This window comes from Pan troglodytes, chromosome 8 (assembly GCF_028858775.2).
Source record: "Pan troglodytes isolate AG18354 chromosome 8, NHGRI_mPanTro3-v2.0_pri, whole genome shotgun sequence".
Lineage (NCBI taxonomy): Eukaryota > Metazoa > Chordata > Mammalia > Primates > Hominidae > Pan > Pan troglodytes.
The window spans coordinates 45,419,123-45,436,592 of NC_072406.2; the positions used below are offsets into that span (position 1 = coordinate 45,419,123).

At 37.4% G+C, this 17,470-nt stretch overlaps 1 protein-coding gene across 31 annotated transcripts in view; it reads left to right on the forward strand.

The window, feature by feature from the left end:
* Positions 1–3,894: 3,894 nt before the first annotated feature.
* CCDC7 (coiled-coil domain containing 7) overlaps positions 3,895–17,470 on the forward strand; it is a 411,675-nt gene continuing 398,099 nt past the window's right edge. For 27 of the 31 annotated variants that reach the window (XM_063781580.1, XM_063781581.1, XM_063781579.1 and 24 more), the window contains exons 1-6: positions 3,895–4,187; positions 9,354–9,683; positions 11,106–11,198; positions 14,002–14,085; positions 15,028–15,048; positions 15,362–15,394. In XM_063781580.1, coding sequence (XP_063637650.1) covers positions 9,405–9,683; positions 11,106–11,198; positions 14,002–14,085; positions 15,028–15,048; positions 15,362–15,394 — 510 coding nt within the window. In that variant the 5' untranslated portion in view covers positions 3,895–4,187; positions 9,354–9,404. Of the gene's footprint in view, positions 4,188–9,353; positions 9,684–11,105; positions 11,199–14,001; positions 14,086–15,027; positions 15,049–15,361; positions 15,395–17,470 lie in introns of those variants that run through there. The other 4 variants (XM_063781582.1, XM_063781604.1, XM_063781605.1 and 1 more) reach the window with 4 other exon arrangements.

Genomic DNA, 17,470 nt, shown 5'->3' on the forward strand with positions numbered 1-17,470 from the left:
TAGATCAATTTGGGGAGAACTGACATCCTAACATTATTAAATCTTCTGATTCATGAACACAGTGTATCTTCATTTATTTAGGTCTTTTAATTTTCTCTCAGCAATTTTTTGTAGTTATCACTGTAACTTTTTACCTTATTGAGTGCTGGAAGGTTTTGTATGCCTATAAATATTCTTGAGCTGTGTTTTGGGTCTCAGCTAAGTTACTGGAAACATTCAATCCTTTCAGATCTTACTTTTAAGCTTTGTTTGACAGGTCCAGAGGAGTGTTTAGTGTAAGACTGTTTTTGAACCCTTCCTGAGGCAAAACCCTTTTAAGCACTTTACTCACTGCCCCTTAAATTATAAAACTTTTTTTTTTCTTTTTTTTTTTTTCTTTTTGAGACGGAGTCTCGCTCTGTCGCCCAGGCTGGAGTGCAGTGGTGTGATCTCGGCTCACTGCAAGCTCCGCCTCCCGGGTTCCCGCCATTCTCCTGCCTCAGCCTCCCGAGTAGCTGGGACTACAGGCGCCCGCCCACGCCCGGCTAATTTTTGTATTTTTTAGTAGAGACGGGGTTTCACCGTGTTAGCCAGGATGGTCTCGATCTCCTGACCTCGTGATCCGCCCGCCTTGGCCTCCCAAAGTGCTGGGATTACAGGCGTGAGCCACCGCGCCCAGCCAATTATAAAACTTTTGACTCTAGCTGGTGGTAACATGAAATATTCTGAGCACTGAGTATCATATCCTATCATGGCACTGAGTGTCATATCCTATCATGCTTCCACGTGGTTCTTTCTCTGGCCATGGATAGTTTTCATACATGTATACAGTGATCATTACCCAGTTGAAGACTAAAGGGGTCCCCTGAAGATTTATGGAGCTCTCTTTGTTCTTTAATTTCTTCTCTAGGATTCTCTCCTTTGAACTCTAGCTTCCTTGGCCTTCCTGGACACCTCCTTCCCTCAACTCAGAGACCGCTAGAAGCTGCCTGGGTTTTCTGTTCTTTGTATCATGACTTGGAACCACCTGTCTTCAGGGAGTAAGCTTAGGAAATAATAGGGATCATCTTGTTTGTTTCCTGTTATGCAGGGGTCATTATCATTCATTATCTGATAACCAAGGTATCAAAATTCATTGTTTCATATATTTTGTCTGATTGTATACTTATTCCAGACAGGAGGATAAACCCAGTTGCTGTTACTCCATCTTGGCTGGAAGCAGAACCCTTCACATTATCCCTTGAAGGATAATACGTATGGTATGTGTCCATGGCACAAAGTCTATGATTTAATTTAAATTAACTTTCAGGTATGGCATGAGGCAGGGGTCATGGATAATTTTTTTTCTCTCAATGATATCAGCTTTCATTTTCATTGTTGGAAAGATTTTTCTTTCCCCATTGAAGTGCACTGGCACTGTTTAAAATCAATTGACTTTATATATGTGGATATATTTCTTAACCCTCTATTTGTTCCATCTTTGTCTAACTTCGTGTAATATACTATTTTACTATAACTTTATGACAATTGAAAACCTGTAGTATATGTCATTTAAATATTTGCTTATTTTTTTCAAGATTGTTTTGGCTCTAGCCTTATTCATTTTCATATAAATTGCAAAATTATTTTCCCAATTTCTAGAAAATAATCTGCTTGGATTTTGATCATAAACGCATTTAATCCGTAGATAAATATTGATAGACATAGACTTAAAAAGTTGACATTTTAGCAATATTGGGTCTTCTAATCCATTAATATGGTATATAATCTCCATTTATTTGGATCTTCTTTAATTTCTCTCAGTAATGTTATATAGTTTTCATTGTAGATGTCTGGAAATTGTATGTTGTCTGGGAATACAGCTTTATTTCTTTCATTGAAATCATTATGCCTTTATTTCTTTTTCTTGCCTTATTGCACTTGTTAAGACCTCCAGTATAATACTGAATAGACATAGTGAGAGCAAATATCCTTGCCTCCTTCCAATCTTAAGGAAAAATCAATTTTTCACTATTAAAAATGACGTTAGCTGGAGATAGTTCACAGATGTCCTTCATCAGATGAAAAAGTTCCTCTCTATTCATAAGTATTGTTTGTTTTCAAAGAATAATCGATTCATGTCACAGACTCAAACCACTGCAAAATTTGACATTACATGCTTAAATTTATTAACTTTTTAAACTTCTTTGCTTTACATTGTCAGCACTGATAACTTTTCTGTGGTTCTTAGCTGTGCTGACTATTAAGGCCACAGATATGAATGGTGAACTTTTGGCTAGACTCATGCTGAGAGTTTTGCTCATGTATGCTAACTTGACAACTTGACCGTTAAGATTTTACCAACAAAATTAGAAATGACTAGATATAATCCATTTTCAGGGTTCTAGAAAATAACTGAAATTGGCTTTGTCAAATCTAAGGTCTTCTTTAATCTCTCCTGACTTTTAGTTCTATCTTTCCTATCCCTTTCATTTACAATGGTTTTGGGAGATTTGGAATTTAGCAATTCAGTTCTTTCTAAACTACTTTCTTAATTTTATTGCCAACTTTAAAAAATAAAAAATTGTTGGTGGAAAGCTTAATAAATCATTTATATGTACATTTTCTTTGTTACTGACATAAAACACACATACTGAAAAGTGCACAAATAAGCATATGCCTTCATGGTGTTTTTTTTTTTTTTCTTTTTTAGATGGAGTCTCGCTCTGTTGCCCAGGCTGGAGTGCAATGGCACAATCTCGCCTCACTGCAACCTCCACCTCCTGGGTTCAAGTGATTCTCCTGCCTCAGCCTCCTAAGTAGCTGGGATTACAGGCACCCGCCATCACGCCCGGCTAATTTTTGTATTTTTAGTAGAGACAGGGTTTCACCATGTTGGCCAGGCTAGTCTCGAACTCCTGACCTCGAGTGATGCACTGCCTCAGCCTCCCAAAGTGCTGGGATTACAGGTGCGAGCCACCACACCCAGCCTGCCTTCATGAATTTTTGAACACACCCAGAAAGAGCAGAAGACAGAACATTTCTGGTACTCCAGAAGATGTGTTGTTTTCCCTTTCCAGGCAACCCCAATGGTAACTCCCAGTGGTGTGATGGAGCTAGCCTACACCAGCTCTTGGGAGCTGATAAATTTTCAGGAATCTCTTGTGAGGCATTCAGATTTTACTGGAAAATTAGAAATAATTAGATATAATCAATTTTCAGAGTTTTAGAAAATAGTTGAAATCTACTAAGTGAAATCTAAGGTCTCCTTTAAACCTCCTGGTTTTTAGTTTTAGTTCCATCTTTCCTATTCCTTTCATTTACACACAGGCATTATTAACAGTTAAATTATATCAATTAATATTTTAAAATATTAGAAACATTTTACTTTGTTCAACTTAAAGACAAAATTAATATATTTCTTGAGGTCAAATTATCTAAAAAACTCTACCTTGTAAAATTGCATCTTAAAGCAGTGCGTGGAAACTGATGGCAAGAAACCACCTAAGCGTCACAACTCTGCTTCAAGTTAATTCCTAGTCCATTTGATTTTGTTTTGCTTTTAAGATCACGAAACTGATGTACACTTCCGTCCGAGCTTAGAGTGGTAATGAACTCCACAATACACTGAAAAGAGCTTGAGGAGACAGCAGATGAAGGACTGGGGCTCTGGTTTTGAGCTCAGGTTCTCAAAGGTCCTACCAGGCCTGTACTTTATTTCTCCTCCGCGGGCCTCTAGGCCAAATGCCTGAATGAATCTGCGCTCAGGGGGCGTCCTGGAATTACACTTGGGAGAGAATAAGAAAGGAGGAGGCCCATGTGCCCATGGACATTATCAACCTTCCGGCAAATCCCCACAGCCGCCAAACTGCGTCTCCTCTTCCGCTCTCGGCGCGCAGCTCACGCCCGCAGCGTCAGTGACGCCGGCGGCGCCAAGGCGTCGTGGCGTTGGGCGCCTGGGACGTGGCGTCAACGGCCCCATCCGGCGCCGGCGGCGGGTGCCCGGCGGTCTTTGCTGCCGCCCGGGGGCGCAGAGGCCGGGCCTTTTCTTTCAGCACAAACGTCAGTTTGTAAAAGGGTGGGGCTGGAGTCTGAGGAGTTTTCAGGCTTCCGTCTCGAAGGAAGTCTGGCAGGCTCGGAATTGTCATCTTCCTCAGGCAAATAGTTTTTCACCTTAGAGCCAGCAAGGCCAAACCGTCCAGTCACCCGACTTCCCACAGTCTCAGCAGGTACACAGGGCGGGGAGCCTCGCGAGCGGCTCCCTTAGCAGGACCTGAGGGTTTCGGGAGTCCTGGCTTTGCACTTAGTTTTCCCGCTGCCTGGCTGCCTCCGTGGCGGTTGTGCTGCTTTTTATGCAGGATGTAGGATCGAAGGCAAATCATCCTTTCCCTACGCCCCCTGCCAACCCCTGCCGCTCTCCTCGATTTTGTACACTTTATCGTTAAAGGATTTGAAATGAATGTAAATTAATCCTTGAAGGATGAAACCAGAAAACATTTGTCGTGGTGGCGGAAAGGGACGGATGCACTTGGGCGAAGTAATGCTGACATCCACTTCCTAGCATTGTTAGGAGGGATAAATGAATTAAATATGTAAAGTCCTTAAATATTTGCTTGCTAATACGAGTATTCATTGCGTGTGACTCTGTTTTTATATTTATGTGAACTTCATCGGAGCATTTGTCAGGTTCTTTTTTTTGCACCAAGTGAGCGTTGCCTGCCTGCCTGCCTGCCTCCCTCCCTCCCTTCTTTCCTTCCTTCCCCCCTTCCCTCCCTCCCTCCCTCACACTTTTTTGGGGAGAGAGGACACAATGCAATCCATAACAGCATATACACTTGTTCTTTTTTCCATCAAACTTTCCTCTTGACCATGTTTTCTTCTAGTAATAGTGTATTTCTTTACTCCCTTTTATAGTAAAATTTCTCTACAGTGCTTATATTCAATTCATTGTTCCTACTTCCTCTCTTTTGAACGGTAAGTCAGATATTTACCTCGATCATTCTACTGAAATTGTTGCCGTTCTTCAGGTTACAAATGACCTACCTCCATGTTGCCAAATCCAGTGTCAGCTTAGTCTTCATTTTACTTGACTCAGCATTTGACATAGTTCATCACTTGGTCCTTGGTGATATTTTCTTTTCCTTGCTTTCTATGTATATATACCCTTTTGGTTTTACTTATTGGCTCATTGGCCACTCTTCTTACGTCCTGTTTCCTGGTCCTGATGGTTTTGATGGAATTTTTGATGTTTGCTTGGACCTGAAGGTTTTGATGGAGTTTCTTTGGCAATGTAATTTATTCAGAATTCTTTTGAGGCTTTTCAATTTTGTAAATTTAATCTTGGTTTCTGCATCATTTTGCTTGTAACATTAATTTTTACTGAAAGCATCATGTCACAATCGGTATGAGAAAAATGTAAAAGGGAGCAGGGCGTGGGTGGCTCAGGCGTGTAATCCCAGCACTTTGGGAGGCCGAGGTGGGAGGATCACCTGAGGTCAGGAGTTCGAGATCATCTTGGCCAGCGTGGTGAAACCCTGTCACTATTAAAAATACAAAAATTAGCCGGACGTGGCAGTGGGCACCTGTAATCCCAGCTACTTGGGAGGCTGAGGCAGGAGAATCGCTTGAACCTGGGAGGCAAAGTTTGCAGTGAGCAAGATTGCACCATTGTACTCCAGCCTGGGCGACAAGAGCGAAACTCTGTCTCAAAAAAACGAAAAATGTAAAAGGGAATATTTTGCAGGGGCTTTGGTTCAAGTTCTATAATGTGTTTATTTACTATTATCATCAGTAGTTTCCAAGAGAGCATTGTGTTCTTCCTTCAAATGGATTTTTAGTGACAAGTTATCTTTGCAAAGTCATATTTGATTATGATTTAAAAATTATGCTTGGCAACTATGCATTCAATTAACTATAGTGTTAACTATAGTGTTTCATCGAAACAAAAAAGCAGTTGTATAATTCTTGGATGAAATAAACATTTTCGGTGCTATTAAGATATTTTCATTCTATTGTTCACAACCTAGTTTAGAATTTTTATTTTTGAGAATTTTCTGTTTGTGCTTGTCAGACATATTTAAGGGCATGTATCCCTGGCCCCATATATATTATATATTTTTAATTTTAATTTTTTATGAGTAGTCTCTTAAACATATATATGATTCTTTTCCAGCGGGGTGTCATCTACTTGTTAAAATCCTAATAAATGTTCACATATTGAAATATCTGCATTTTGGAAATCCATAATTACATCAACAATTGTCCATATGTCCAAAATAATTGAGAAATTATTAGTTTTTAAAACTTTATTCAAAGTGGTTTTATTAATAACATCTGTAAGTTTTATTATTTGTTTTTATATTTTATTCTCTAAAATAGTATGTTATACTATTTGGTATTGATATTTATGTTTTGCATAAATGTGCTAAGAGGATACCATCAACTTTTGCCATGGTTTCTGGCAAATAAAAAAAATCCTGTTATTGGTCTCTTAATATATATCAGATGATCTTCTGAATATTAGATACTGCTTCTCCAAAAATTGAATCATGTTTATTGTTATTAACAAATATATAGGCCTTTATTTTCTCATTTTCAGTAGAATTGCTAATTATTTATATTTTTTTCAAACCTGATACTAGCTTTTAATACTTATCACTATTGATGTGTATTTTATTAATGTTCAGGAATATGTGATAAATGCTGCTGATCTTTGCATTATTTTTTATTCTTCAGCTGGATTATTCCTCCACTGATTTTATTCTTTGCATCAGTTTTTATTCTTCAGCAGTATTATTTTGTGATTACTCGTGTTGTTTTATCTGTTATATTTTTCATTTTTTAATATCTTCACTTGGGTCTTAAAAATTCCTCTTATACCTGTTTCATATGGCTGATATTCTCTTTCTGTGTGTTTATGTATTTTTAGTCTCTCTGTTTTAATGATTCTACAACTAAAACATGTTTTTTAGTTTATTATTTTTATATTTATTTATTTATTTATTTGAGATGGAGTCTTACTCCATCCCCCATGCTGGAGTGCAGTGGTGCAGTCTCTGCTCACTGCAACCTCCACCTCCGAGTTCAAGCGATTCTCCTGCCTCAGCCTCCCGAGTAGCTGAGACTACAGGTGCCCACCACCACGCCTGGATAATTTTTTGTATTTTTAATAGAGACAGAGTTTTACCATATTGGCCAGGCTGGTCTCGAACTCCTGACCTTGGGATCCACCCGCCTCTGCCTCCCAAAGTACTGGGATTACAGGCGTGAGCCAATGCGCCTGGCCTATTTTTTATTTTTTAATGGTTTTTTTTTTTCCGTTGTCAAGTTCTTTTTGCCTGTGAGCTCATATACCCTTGGGGTTGTCCCCTGTTTGTCTGGTAATCTATTATTAGGAAATGATCAAAAGCCAGTTCCCAGCCTGTGTTCCTCCTGGAAGTTAGGGAAAGTATGTGGGTGTATTTGTTTTCGAAGTGCTAAATATTTCCTGTGGTCTGAATGCTTGTGTCATCCCCAAATTCGCATGTTGAAATTGGGCCCCAATTCAACATATGGTAGAATTAGGAGGTGGGGCCTTTAGGAGGTGATTAGGTCATGAGTGCAGCACCCTCATAAATGGGACTACTGCCCTTATAAAAGAGGTCTGAAAAAGCTCCCTTGCTCCTTCCATCATGTGAGGACACAGAGAGTAGGCAACATTTATTTAGCGTCTGGGCTTTCATCAGACACCAACTCTGCTGGTGCCTTGTCATTGGACTTTCCAATCTCCAGAACTTTGAGAAATAAATGTTTCTTGTTTATAAGCTATGCAATTTATGGTGTTTTGTTATAGCAGCCTCAACAGACTAAGACACTAGTGCTGCTGTAACAAAGTACCACAAAGTGGGTGGCTTAGAACAACAGAAATTTATTCTTTCATGGTTCTGGAGGCCAGAAAACTGAAATCAAGGTTTCAGCAAAACCATGTTCCCTGCTAAGGGCTCTAGGGAAGAATCTTTCATTGGTTTTTACAAGCTTCTGGTGGATGCTAGCAATCCTTGATATTCCTTAGCTTGCAGCTGCATCACTTTAATTTCTGCCTGTTGCTATATGGTCTTCTTATAGTGACACCAGTCATTGGATTTAGGACCCACCTTAATTCAGTATGACCACATCTTAACTTTGTCATATCTGCGAAGACCCTATTTTCAAGTAAGGTCACATTCAAAGTGCTGGGGGCTTAGGACTTGAACATATCTTTTTCAGGGACACAGTTCAACTCATAACAATGGGACAAGCCAAAGTGTAGAGAGCTTCAGATAACAGAGTACCAGTGTTACATTACTCTATCTTAATTTTGCCATTGTACCTGACAATTCCCACGGTTAGGCATATACTCTTACACTATTTGGGAGGTGGCATTGTCCTGAGTCTTAGCTTTGAGGGGAGAGAAAAATAGAGGAATAAAAGCCCAAGACCTATCTAGTTTATACTTCCTTATCTTAGCATAGCTTTGATGCTGCCTTAATATTACCCTAATGATACCTTGGGCCAAGGCTACTGCTCCTGTGGGAATAAAGATGTATATTAAGGACATATATTAGCTCAAATATGGGGGAAAGATAGGAAGAAAATGTAATTTTTCTTTTTCCTGAATGTATTCTCTCATTGTTGCTTCTGGCTTCTTCAGTCCGTATATTCCCGTTCTAAATGCCCCATAAACAAATGAGCCTTTGTTTAGGGGTTTCTTAAGTTAAAAAATTTTTTGTTCTTGTTGTTTTCTGTTGTTAGGAATATTTTCCTTTCTATTTTTCATTTTTTCAGAGTTGATTTTGAGATTCGCCATCTTCATAGCAATTGATAATCCTTTTATCATTTTAAATCTGAAATGTTTTCATCTACAACCCTCCTTACTTACAGGAAATGCTATAAGTCCTATAGGTAAAATAACCCAACATTTTCCATATGGAGAGCAAAGGGTATAGAAAAGAAGCAAGATTTGTAGCCAATTTGACCTATGTTGTAATTCTGAAAAATTTAACACTTACTAGCTGTGTGACTCTTGGTTAGTCACTTAACTTGTCTGAGCTCACTTTACTCTACTCCCATGTAAAATGGAATAATGATGTACATAAAGGGCATACCTTAGATTAAAAATGATGGAGCTTTTACTGTTATTATGCTTAAGTTTAAATAACTTATTGATATAAATTAGATATTGTGATAACTGCATTCTATATTTCTTCGTTTTGTTTAAGTTACTGTGACTCAAAAAAGCCTGAAGTGTAATCGTAGCTTCCAGAAGTTGCTTAATGTACTCTGAGCAAATTGCTAAAGCCATCAGAAAAAGAGAAATGTAGTATGTGAATTTAATTAGAGCCTGGTGTTTTCTCTGAATCTCTTATTTTTTTTCACAGGGAGGAATAAGTTTTTTTCATCTGTAATTTGGAAGCCAAGTCAGTAACAAAATGAAACCAGTAAAGCATCTGTTGACCACCAGTAACAAATCGGCAAATGTTCCAGCATTAACTACTAAAAAAGGACTACATAATTTACCATTATCACCTGAACTAAAGGAAAAACATAATGCAAAATTAATTCATGATAAAATTGAACCAATGGTCCTAAGATCTCCACCAACAGGAGAATCCATTTTACGGTATGCTTTGCCCATTCCATCGAGTAAGACAAAGAACTTACTACCAGAAGATGAAATGATCGGAAAAATCATCAAACATCTGAAGATGGTAAGAGGCTTGTTAGTTTCTGTGTTGCAGGGCCCCCATGATCACCCCAGGTTTAGTGATGTGCTAGGAGGACTCACATGACTCCACATATAGTCATACCGATGGCTAAGATTTATTACAGTAGGCACATGAGATGAAATTAGGAGAAACCAGATCTAAGCTTGCAAGAGTCTTTTCCCTTTAGAGTCACCCAGGAGATGCTTAATTTCTTTAGCAATGAATTGTGACAACACATATGAAATGTCTGCCAGGGAAAATCATTAGAAACTCAGTGCCCTGGGATTTATTGGGGGTTGTTTACTATTCACTCTGTGCTTAGCATGTACGAAAATTTCAGACTCTCACAAGGAAAGGAGGTTCAGTATAAACAACGTTATACAAACAGTTTAGGGACAGTGAGCTGCTTCTATCAGTGAATGGGGAGAACCCTCCTGAAATCCAGGATCTCAGATGCCAGGTTAAGGCCAACCTTGCAAGCAGGCCTTCCTAAGTCCTGCATTTCTACTATGTTAAACTCTGCATTTCAGAGACTTTAGCTCTTTTTTTCGTTTCTTGAGATGAACTCTCGCTCTTTCGCCCAGGCTGGAGTGCCGTGGCGTGATCTTGGCTCACTGCAAATTCTGCCTCCAGGTTTCAAGCAATTTTCCTGTCTCAGTCTCCTGAGTAGCTGGGACTACAGGAGCATGCCACCATGCCTAGCTAATTTTTGTATTTTTAGTAGAGATGGGGTTTCACCATACTGGTCAGGCTGGTCTCAAACTCTTGACCTCAGGTGATCCACCCGCCTTGGCCTCCCAAAGTGCTGGGATTACAGGCATGAGCACCATGCCTGGCTGAAACTTTAGCTCTTGATGTGGGGAAAAATTTTCCTTTCTCTGAGTTTCTATTTTTTTCACTGCGATCCAGAATTGAATTGTAAATGTACCAAATAACAATGAGGAAGAGCACAAATATAAAAAAATATATAATACATCAAACTTGTACAGTACAAGTTTGTTGAAAGTTTGAGGGGTTAGGCCAGATAATTTTCTTTAAAAATTCATTGCTTTCTGGTCTCCATCTTTCTATTTCCCCTAACTCTCTTCAGAGGAGAAAATCAAGGCAGACTTTGAGGAAAACTCTACTTAATGCTTCAACCACTGATGGACAGGCCCTCTCCGTTTTAAGATAGCTATCAACACAGAAATGGTAGAGTCATAGAGCATCTCTCTATTTCTAGGGAGTAGGGTTAAGGAATATTGCTTTTTCCTCATGATGACATGAAATTGGGTATGGGATGAAAAATTTAAGTTTATGGCACTGGAAGAAATAAGTCTTACTGGTAAAAAGGTCCTGGCATAATTGATTAAATATTATTTACAGTTAATATAATTAATTTTAAACTATTAAAGTATCTAATTGGCTTTGATTTTTTTTTTACAGGTTGTTTCCACTTTGGAAGAAACCTATGGACATTGCGATCAGAATGGAGAAGAACCATTTGTAAAGCATGAACATGAAGAATTATCTTTATCTGTAAGTATATGCAACCCTAATATAGAGACATTAACACTGAAAAGGGTCGATTTTCTTTTTAAAAATATAAATTTAAAATATTTTCTTTTGGAGTACTTATTATATCCTCAGAATGAATTTCCCATCCATGAAAATGATCCTCTTAGAAAATTACTCAACCCAACCAAATCCCTTTTGACCTGAATTTTGCCAAGAAGTTTGCAGAAAAGGAGTTCTACATACCCATTAGGAATGACCAAAATTTTAAAGATAGAGAATAATCACATTTTAGTAAAGATATGGGGCCACAGGAACTCTCATACACAGCTGGTGGGAACACAAATGGTACTGCTATGTTGAGAAACAGTTTGACAGCTGCTCACAAAGTTTAACATATACTTAAAAGATAACCACTAATTCCACTCTTAAGTGGTTATCCAAGATTAATGAACACATACATCCTTACAAAGACTTGTATATAAATGTTTATAGAAGTTTTGTTCGTTAACAGCCAGAATAGCTACTGAATCCAGCAACCCAAATATTTACTAACTGGTGAATGGATAAGCAAATTGTGGTATAGCATACAATGAAATACTCTTCACAATAAAGGGAACAAACTACTGACACATAGAACAATGTGGATGAATCTCAAAAACATTAGGATGTGGGGAAGCTAAATAAATAAGGCTACATATCGTATGATTCTATTTATATGAAATTCTGGGAAAGGGAAAACTGTAATAAAGGACCAGTGGTTGTCTTGAGCTAAGGTAGGAGGGGAGAATTGACTGCAAAGGAGTACAGTGAAGCTTTTTGAAATGATGGAAATGTTTTATATTTTTATTGTGGTGGTGATTACCCAACTATTAAAAGGACTATGTAATCACAATCCTTATCCTGCATGACCTTGTGGTTATTATGTTTTGAAGCCCTGCCAGGAATGAATCAAAGAACCAAAACTAAAATCTAAAATTGAAGTCCAATAGAAACTGGGATGACTAGAGGTGGGAGGGAGGCGGGGTAAGGGTTGAAAAACTAGCTATTGGGTACTGTGCTCAGTACTTGGGTGACGGGATCATTGGTACCCCAAACCTCAGCATCACACAATATATCCAGGTAACAAACCTGCACATGTACCCACTAAATCTAAAACAAAAGTTGAAAAAAAAAACCACCAAAAAAAAAAAATAAAATGAAATAAAGTTCACTTTCCTGTGGTCTCCAATACTGACAAAATTGAAGAAATCAGCCCTTCGGATACCCCCTTTATTTTACTGAATTTCTTTCCTCCAATGATCTTGTATTTTATTTCACATCAACCACTAATGGACAAAGTGATATCCTGTAGTCCTTACCATAACTGTTTCATAATTTGAATTTCAGTCATCCTAATCTGTGGCCCCCACCTCCTGTCGTTCCCACTCAGTCTGTCCAATATTCTGTCTCCAAAAATCCTTTGATTTCACAGGGAAACATAATCCATTGGTCCTGCTGCCTTTTTAGTGTCCGAAATCCTCCTTGTGCCCTTACTTACCCAGCTTAAATAGCATGGTCCACTATTATCATCACTCCCTTTCACACGTACTTAACTCTCTTGCCCTGTTCTGCTTTATTGGTCTCATTTGGTTACATTATAAACTTGGTCAAATCAATTTCTATCTTCTCTGTATTTCTCTATCTTCTCTATATTTGTGGCACCTGAATGTGGGTGGAAGAAGTAGGCTAATAGTTTCTCTTTATATTTGTGATTAGTAACACTAATCTGTTCATTTTCCTCTCTGCTGGATGATTTAGTTTTTTTTCCCCGTCTCCTGTATGATTATAGGTCTTTATTGTGACAAGAAGTATGTGAGCCTCTCAGCATATTTATTTATTTATTTAATTTTATTTTTATTTTTTTGAGACAGAGTCTCGCTGTGTCACCTAGGCTGGAGTGCAGTGGTGTGATCTTGGCTCACTGCAACTGCTGCCTCCTGGATTCAAGCGCTTTTCGTGCCTCAGCCACCCACGTAGCTGGGATTACCGGTGTGCAGCGCCACGCCCAGCTAATTTTTTTGTACTTTTAGTAGAGACGGGATTTTGCCATGCTGGCCAGGCTCGTCTTGAACTCCTGACCTCAAGTGATCCAACTGCCTCAGCCTCCCAAAGTGCTAGGATTACAGGTGTGAGCCACCGCGCCTGGCTCAGTATGTTTAAATGTAATGCTCAGGGAATATATTCTTCGTGGAGAACCACTCTATGAAAATCCTAACTGTATATAAGCCTGTAATATTTGTTTATCATGAGTCAATTCTCTGATTTACGAATCACTGCTTTACTAGAAGGGATTTGATCGTTATGACATTTAAGCTGTAACTATTTTTTCCTCAAAGTTGTGTATTGCCCGTTAGGTGAGAGCAGAAGACTGCAGTTCATGGCAAGTATACAGTTAGGTATCATAGGTAGTAGTCATTTTCTAACACCAAGAGATTTTTTTTTTATGGTAATGATTACCTTTTATTGGGCCACCCAGAAATTTCAGTACTATAAGGCTGGGATGCTGGATTTTCTGGAACTGTGTAGAGATGAATGAGAGGAGAGACATAGCTGGGTATATGTCACTGATGGGCCACTTCCCAAAGTGTACTTTCTTTCATGTTTTTTCTTTGGGAGAATTTGCTAGTATGGCATTTGAAGCATGGCTTCTTGCTGTAAATGTTTGAAGGGACATAAATTACACAAAATTAAAATTTTTCAAAAAGTAAATATGCTAGAAAAAGACAGACATGCATATGGATTCTTAAATAAAAGTAACTTTATGTTTTATTATTCTTTTCAAAAGGTTGGGGATGATATGAATTCATTCTTGACATATTGTTCGCAATTTGCAGCTCAGCTAGAAGAAGCACTTAAAGAAGAACAAAATGTATGTATTCTGTATATACTGTCAAGTATAAAATATCAAACTTGTACTGGTTGTTGAAAATTGAATCTGCTATCCAGTCAGCCAACATTAATCTAGATTCAGTGTCTTAAGAAATTATAAATGGCATTGGAAAGCATTATTTATTTATTTTTTATTCTTTTTTTTAATCATCATCAAGGGTTTTTACTATGCCCAAATGCAAAGATTATGCCACTGAACCACCACAAATAAGACATGAACTTTGAATTAATTCTTCAATAGTTGTGTGAATCTTAATGAATCTGCCATATTCCCTCACTAAGAGCATGTAAGTAGTTATAAGGTAGTTAATAAATAGTAAGGTTGTGGCAATCAGCATCAAAGAGAGAATGATTGGCCATTACAGAGAATGACCACACAATCATGGTTTAGTACCATAAGCCTTATCAATTAGCTATGAGTAAAATGTAAGACTACAGTGGAATTGTTGCAATTGTCTTTTTTTTCATATAATAGAATACACTTAATTTATTGCTTTTTCTGGCAATAGTATTTAAATTGGCATGTAATAATTATACATATTTATGGGGCACATAGCGATATTTTGATACATACAATGGGTAGTGGTCAAATCAGACCACGTTATAGTGAGCTATGAGTGCACCGCTGCACTCAAGCCTGGGTGACAGTGAGGTTCTGTCTCTCTTTCCCTCTTTCTCCCTTTTTATATATAAAAAGAAAAATTATTTTTAAATTCTAGAAAGAAGTTGTCTATGCAAGGTGAACTAAAAACACTGTCTGTAAATAAAAAATTACAAGTTTCAACTACAGATTTATAAAGTTATATTTTAATACTTAGTACATTTTTGTGATTGAAAATTGCAAAAGACTGAACTAAATATTATATCATACATTGTGAAGCATTCTATTTTTAAATGTGTTAATTAAAACTTTATTTTTCAGATTTTGGAATCTCTTTTTAAGGTATGTTCAATATATTACAGCTTAAGCCTACTAAAACTTAACACAGAAATACATGCCAATGAAGAAGAGGTTTCTAAATTTTAAGGGAGTAGAAGGAATTCCATACTTGCTGCTCTATATATTTAAGAATTTTATGTTCATTTGTATAGTGCATTAGCCCCATTCTGAATCCCAAGTGATATTTCGGTCAGGGCTGATATTTGATGGATGAAGATTCACAGACACAGACACACATTTATATAGATATTTATTTCATCAGTGCAATTTAAATAATCACTATTTCTTTTTTTGTCCCTCTTTTGTTTTCTTAAAGTGGTTTCAGTGGCAGGTCAATCAGATGGAAGAAGTAAGTCTAATGTTTTAAAATTGTTAAGTTAATATTTTTTAACTCATTTGAAAACCAATTTGGATTATGTATAAGTTAAGTATGTATAAGTCATTTTTGAATAACTGTTGGTTATAAAGTAACCTTTTGATTTGGGTAGACAAGGAATAAGTGGATGGGATAAAATATTTCTCAGTGACCTACACCCTATATCCCTGCATATATCTGGTATACTCCAAGTTTGACTGACACATTTTTTTTCCTAAAATTGAATAATGGAAACTAAGTTATTATTTTTTCCAATTTACATAAAAGGGTGATGAGAGAACCTTTCACTTTAAATATTTCTACCATATTTTAAAAAATCATGCTAAATGATTATGTATGTGTAGACATAAAATTATGTATTGATTTTCTATAGATGAAATATGTTATTTTAATGATGTTCTTTTACACTTTTGATTCAGGCACTTTGCCATTAGTTTGAGAACTACTGGTCTCAGTCCTTAGGGGCTTTTAATTCTACTTTGGAAAATACTTTATATATGCTGTCAGTACATTAGAATGATTTCCAGGGTAGCTTTACTGATTTACAGTATTATTTTAGTTCTCATTTGGTCACACTTATGGTTCAGTCCAATTAAACACTCTTGAAGCCCAGGCTTTTCAAAGAAAAGAGGCCAGTTTATTTGGGGGTATTTAAAGGATAAATATAGATAGAACCTTAAATGCATGAACTGTGACTATATCCTAGCATCTTCTCATTGTTTTTATCTCTGGTCCCAGAACAGAAGACTTTCATGGTCTATATGCTGTTTGCTTTAGGATACATTTGACTGACATTGGAAAAGTGTTAGTCATTCTTTGATTATGGCATAGAGGTCATTATCCTTCCAGAGAAGTAGGGGTAGAGTGAAGTCTACTATTCCTCTACCCTCTTTTAAAATGTGTTCTTCTTTGCAACTTTGGAAATTCATCTTGTCATCTTCTTTTCATCCATCAACCTCTTTTTACTATTTTATTAATGGGTTTACTTTTACTCTTCTTTTGCACTCAGTCCTGTCAATGTACATGACCTATCCAAAACCCTGGCTTCTCACTTTCTTGACTTCCTCATCTCCAAAGATCTCTTGGCCTCCACTTCCAGTCACACTCTGGAACTTGTCATTAACTAAATTACTTTATTTTAAAAATTACTAATTTAGGCAACTTATTCTTGAACTGTAAATTTCTGTTTTTCCAATTATTACTTTAAATACTGCTCTGGCCACCAAACACTTGGAATGCTCTAAATACAAGCCGTTGGTTGGAACTCCTTCAATTCCTGCTACCTAACACAATATTAACATCTGTACTCATTTTCTCTTTCTTTTTTCCTGTTAAGACAGATACATTGTTCTTTCTTATACATATGACTAATTATTTCACTTCTGTTTTGGATTTCATATCCTCTTGCCTTCTCAAGACTTTGTGTTTGTTTGTTTGTTTGTTTGTGTTTTTGAGAACTTGATCTCATTCTGGTTGCCCTGGCTGGACTGCAGTGATTTGATCTCGGCTCACTGAAGCCTTGACCTCCCGGGCTCAGGTGATTCTCCAACCTTAGCCTCTCAAGTAGCTGGGACCACGGGCATGAGCCACCATGCCTGGCTAATTGGTATTTTTTTTAGTAGAGATGGGGTTTTGCCATGTTGCCCAGGCTAGTCTTGAACTCCTGGATTCATGCAATTCCCTTGCCTCCGCCTCCCAAAGTGCTGGGACTACAGGCGTGAGCCACTGTGCCCTGCCGTGCCCTCTCAAGAACTTTGATTAATTAATTATTCTCTCTTGTATATTCAGTTTCTCTCATTCAATTTATCCTTCTTTTCAGTTTTTAAATATGCTCTTCTATCTCTTATTTGATCCACATTCCTCTCTAAAGGCCTATTTCCATGTCCTTTATTAGCCTGTTTTTAAAAAAATTATTTTGTATGCAAATTTACTCATATTAGGGAAACAATCATTAGATTATTATCAGGGTATAAAGGCAAAACTGGTTTATAAGCGAGTGGGAGAAAAACAGAGGAGACAGTCTTTGAACAATGAAACTAGTTTTTTTTT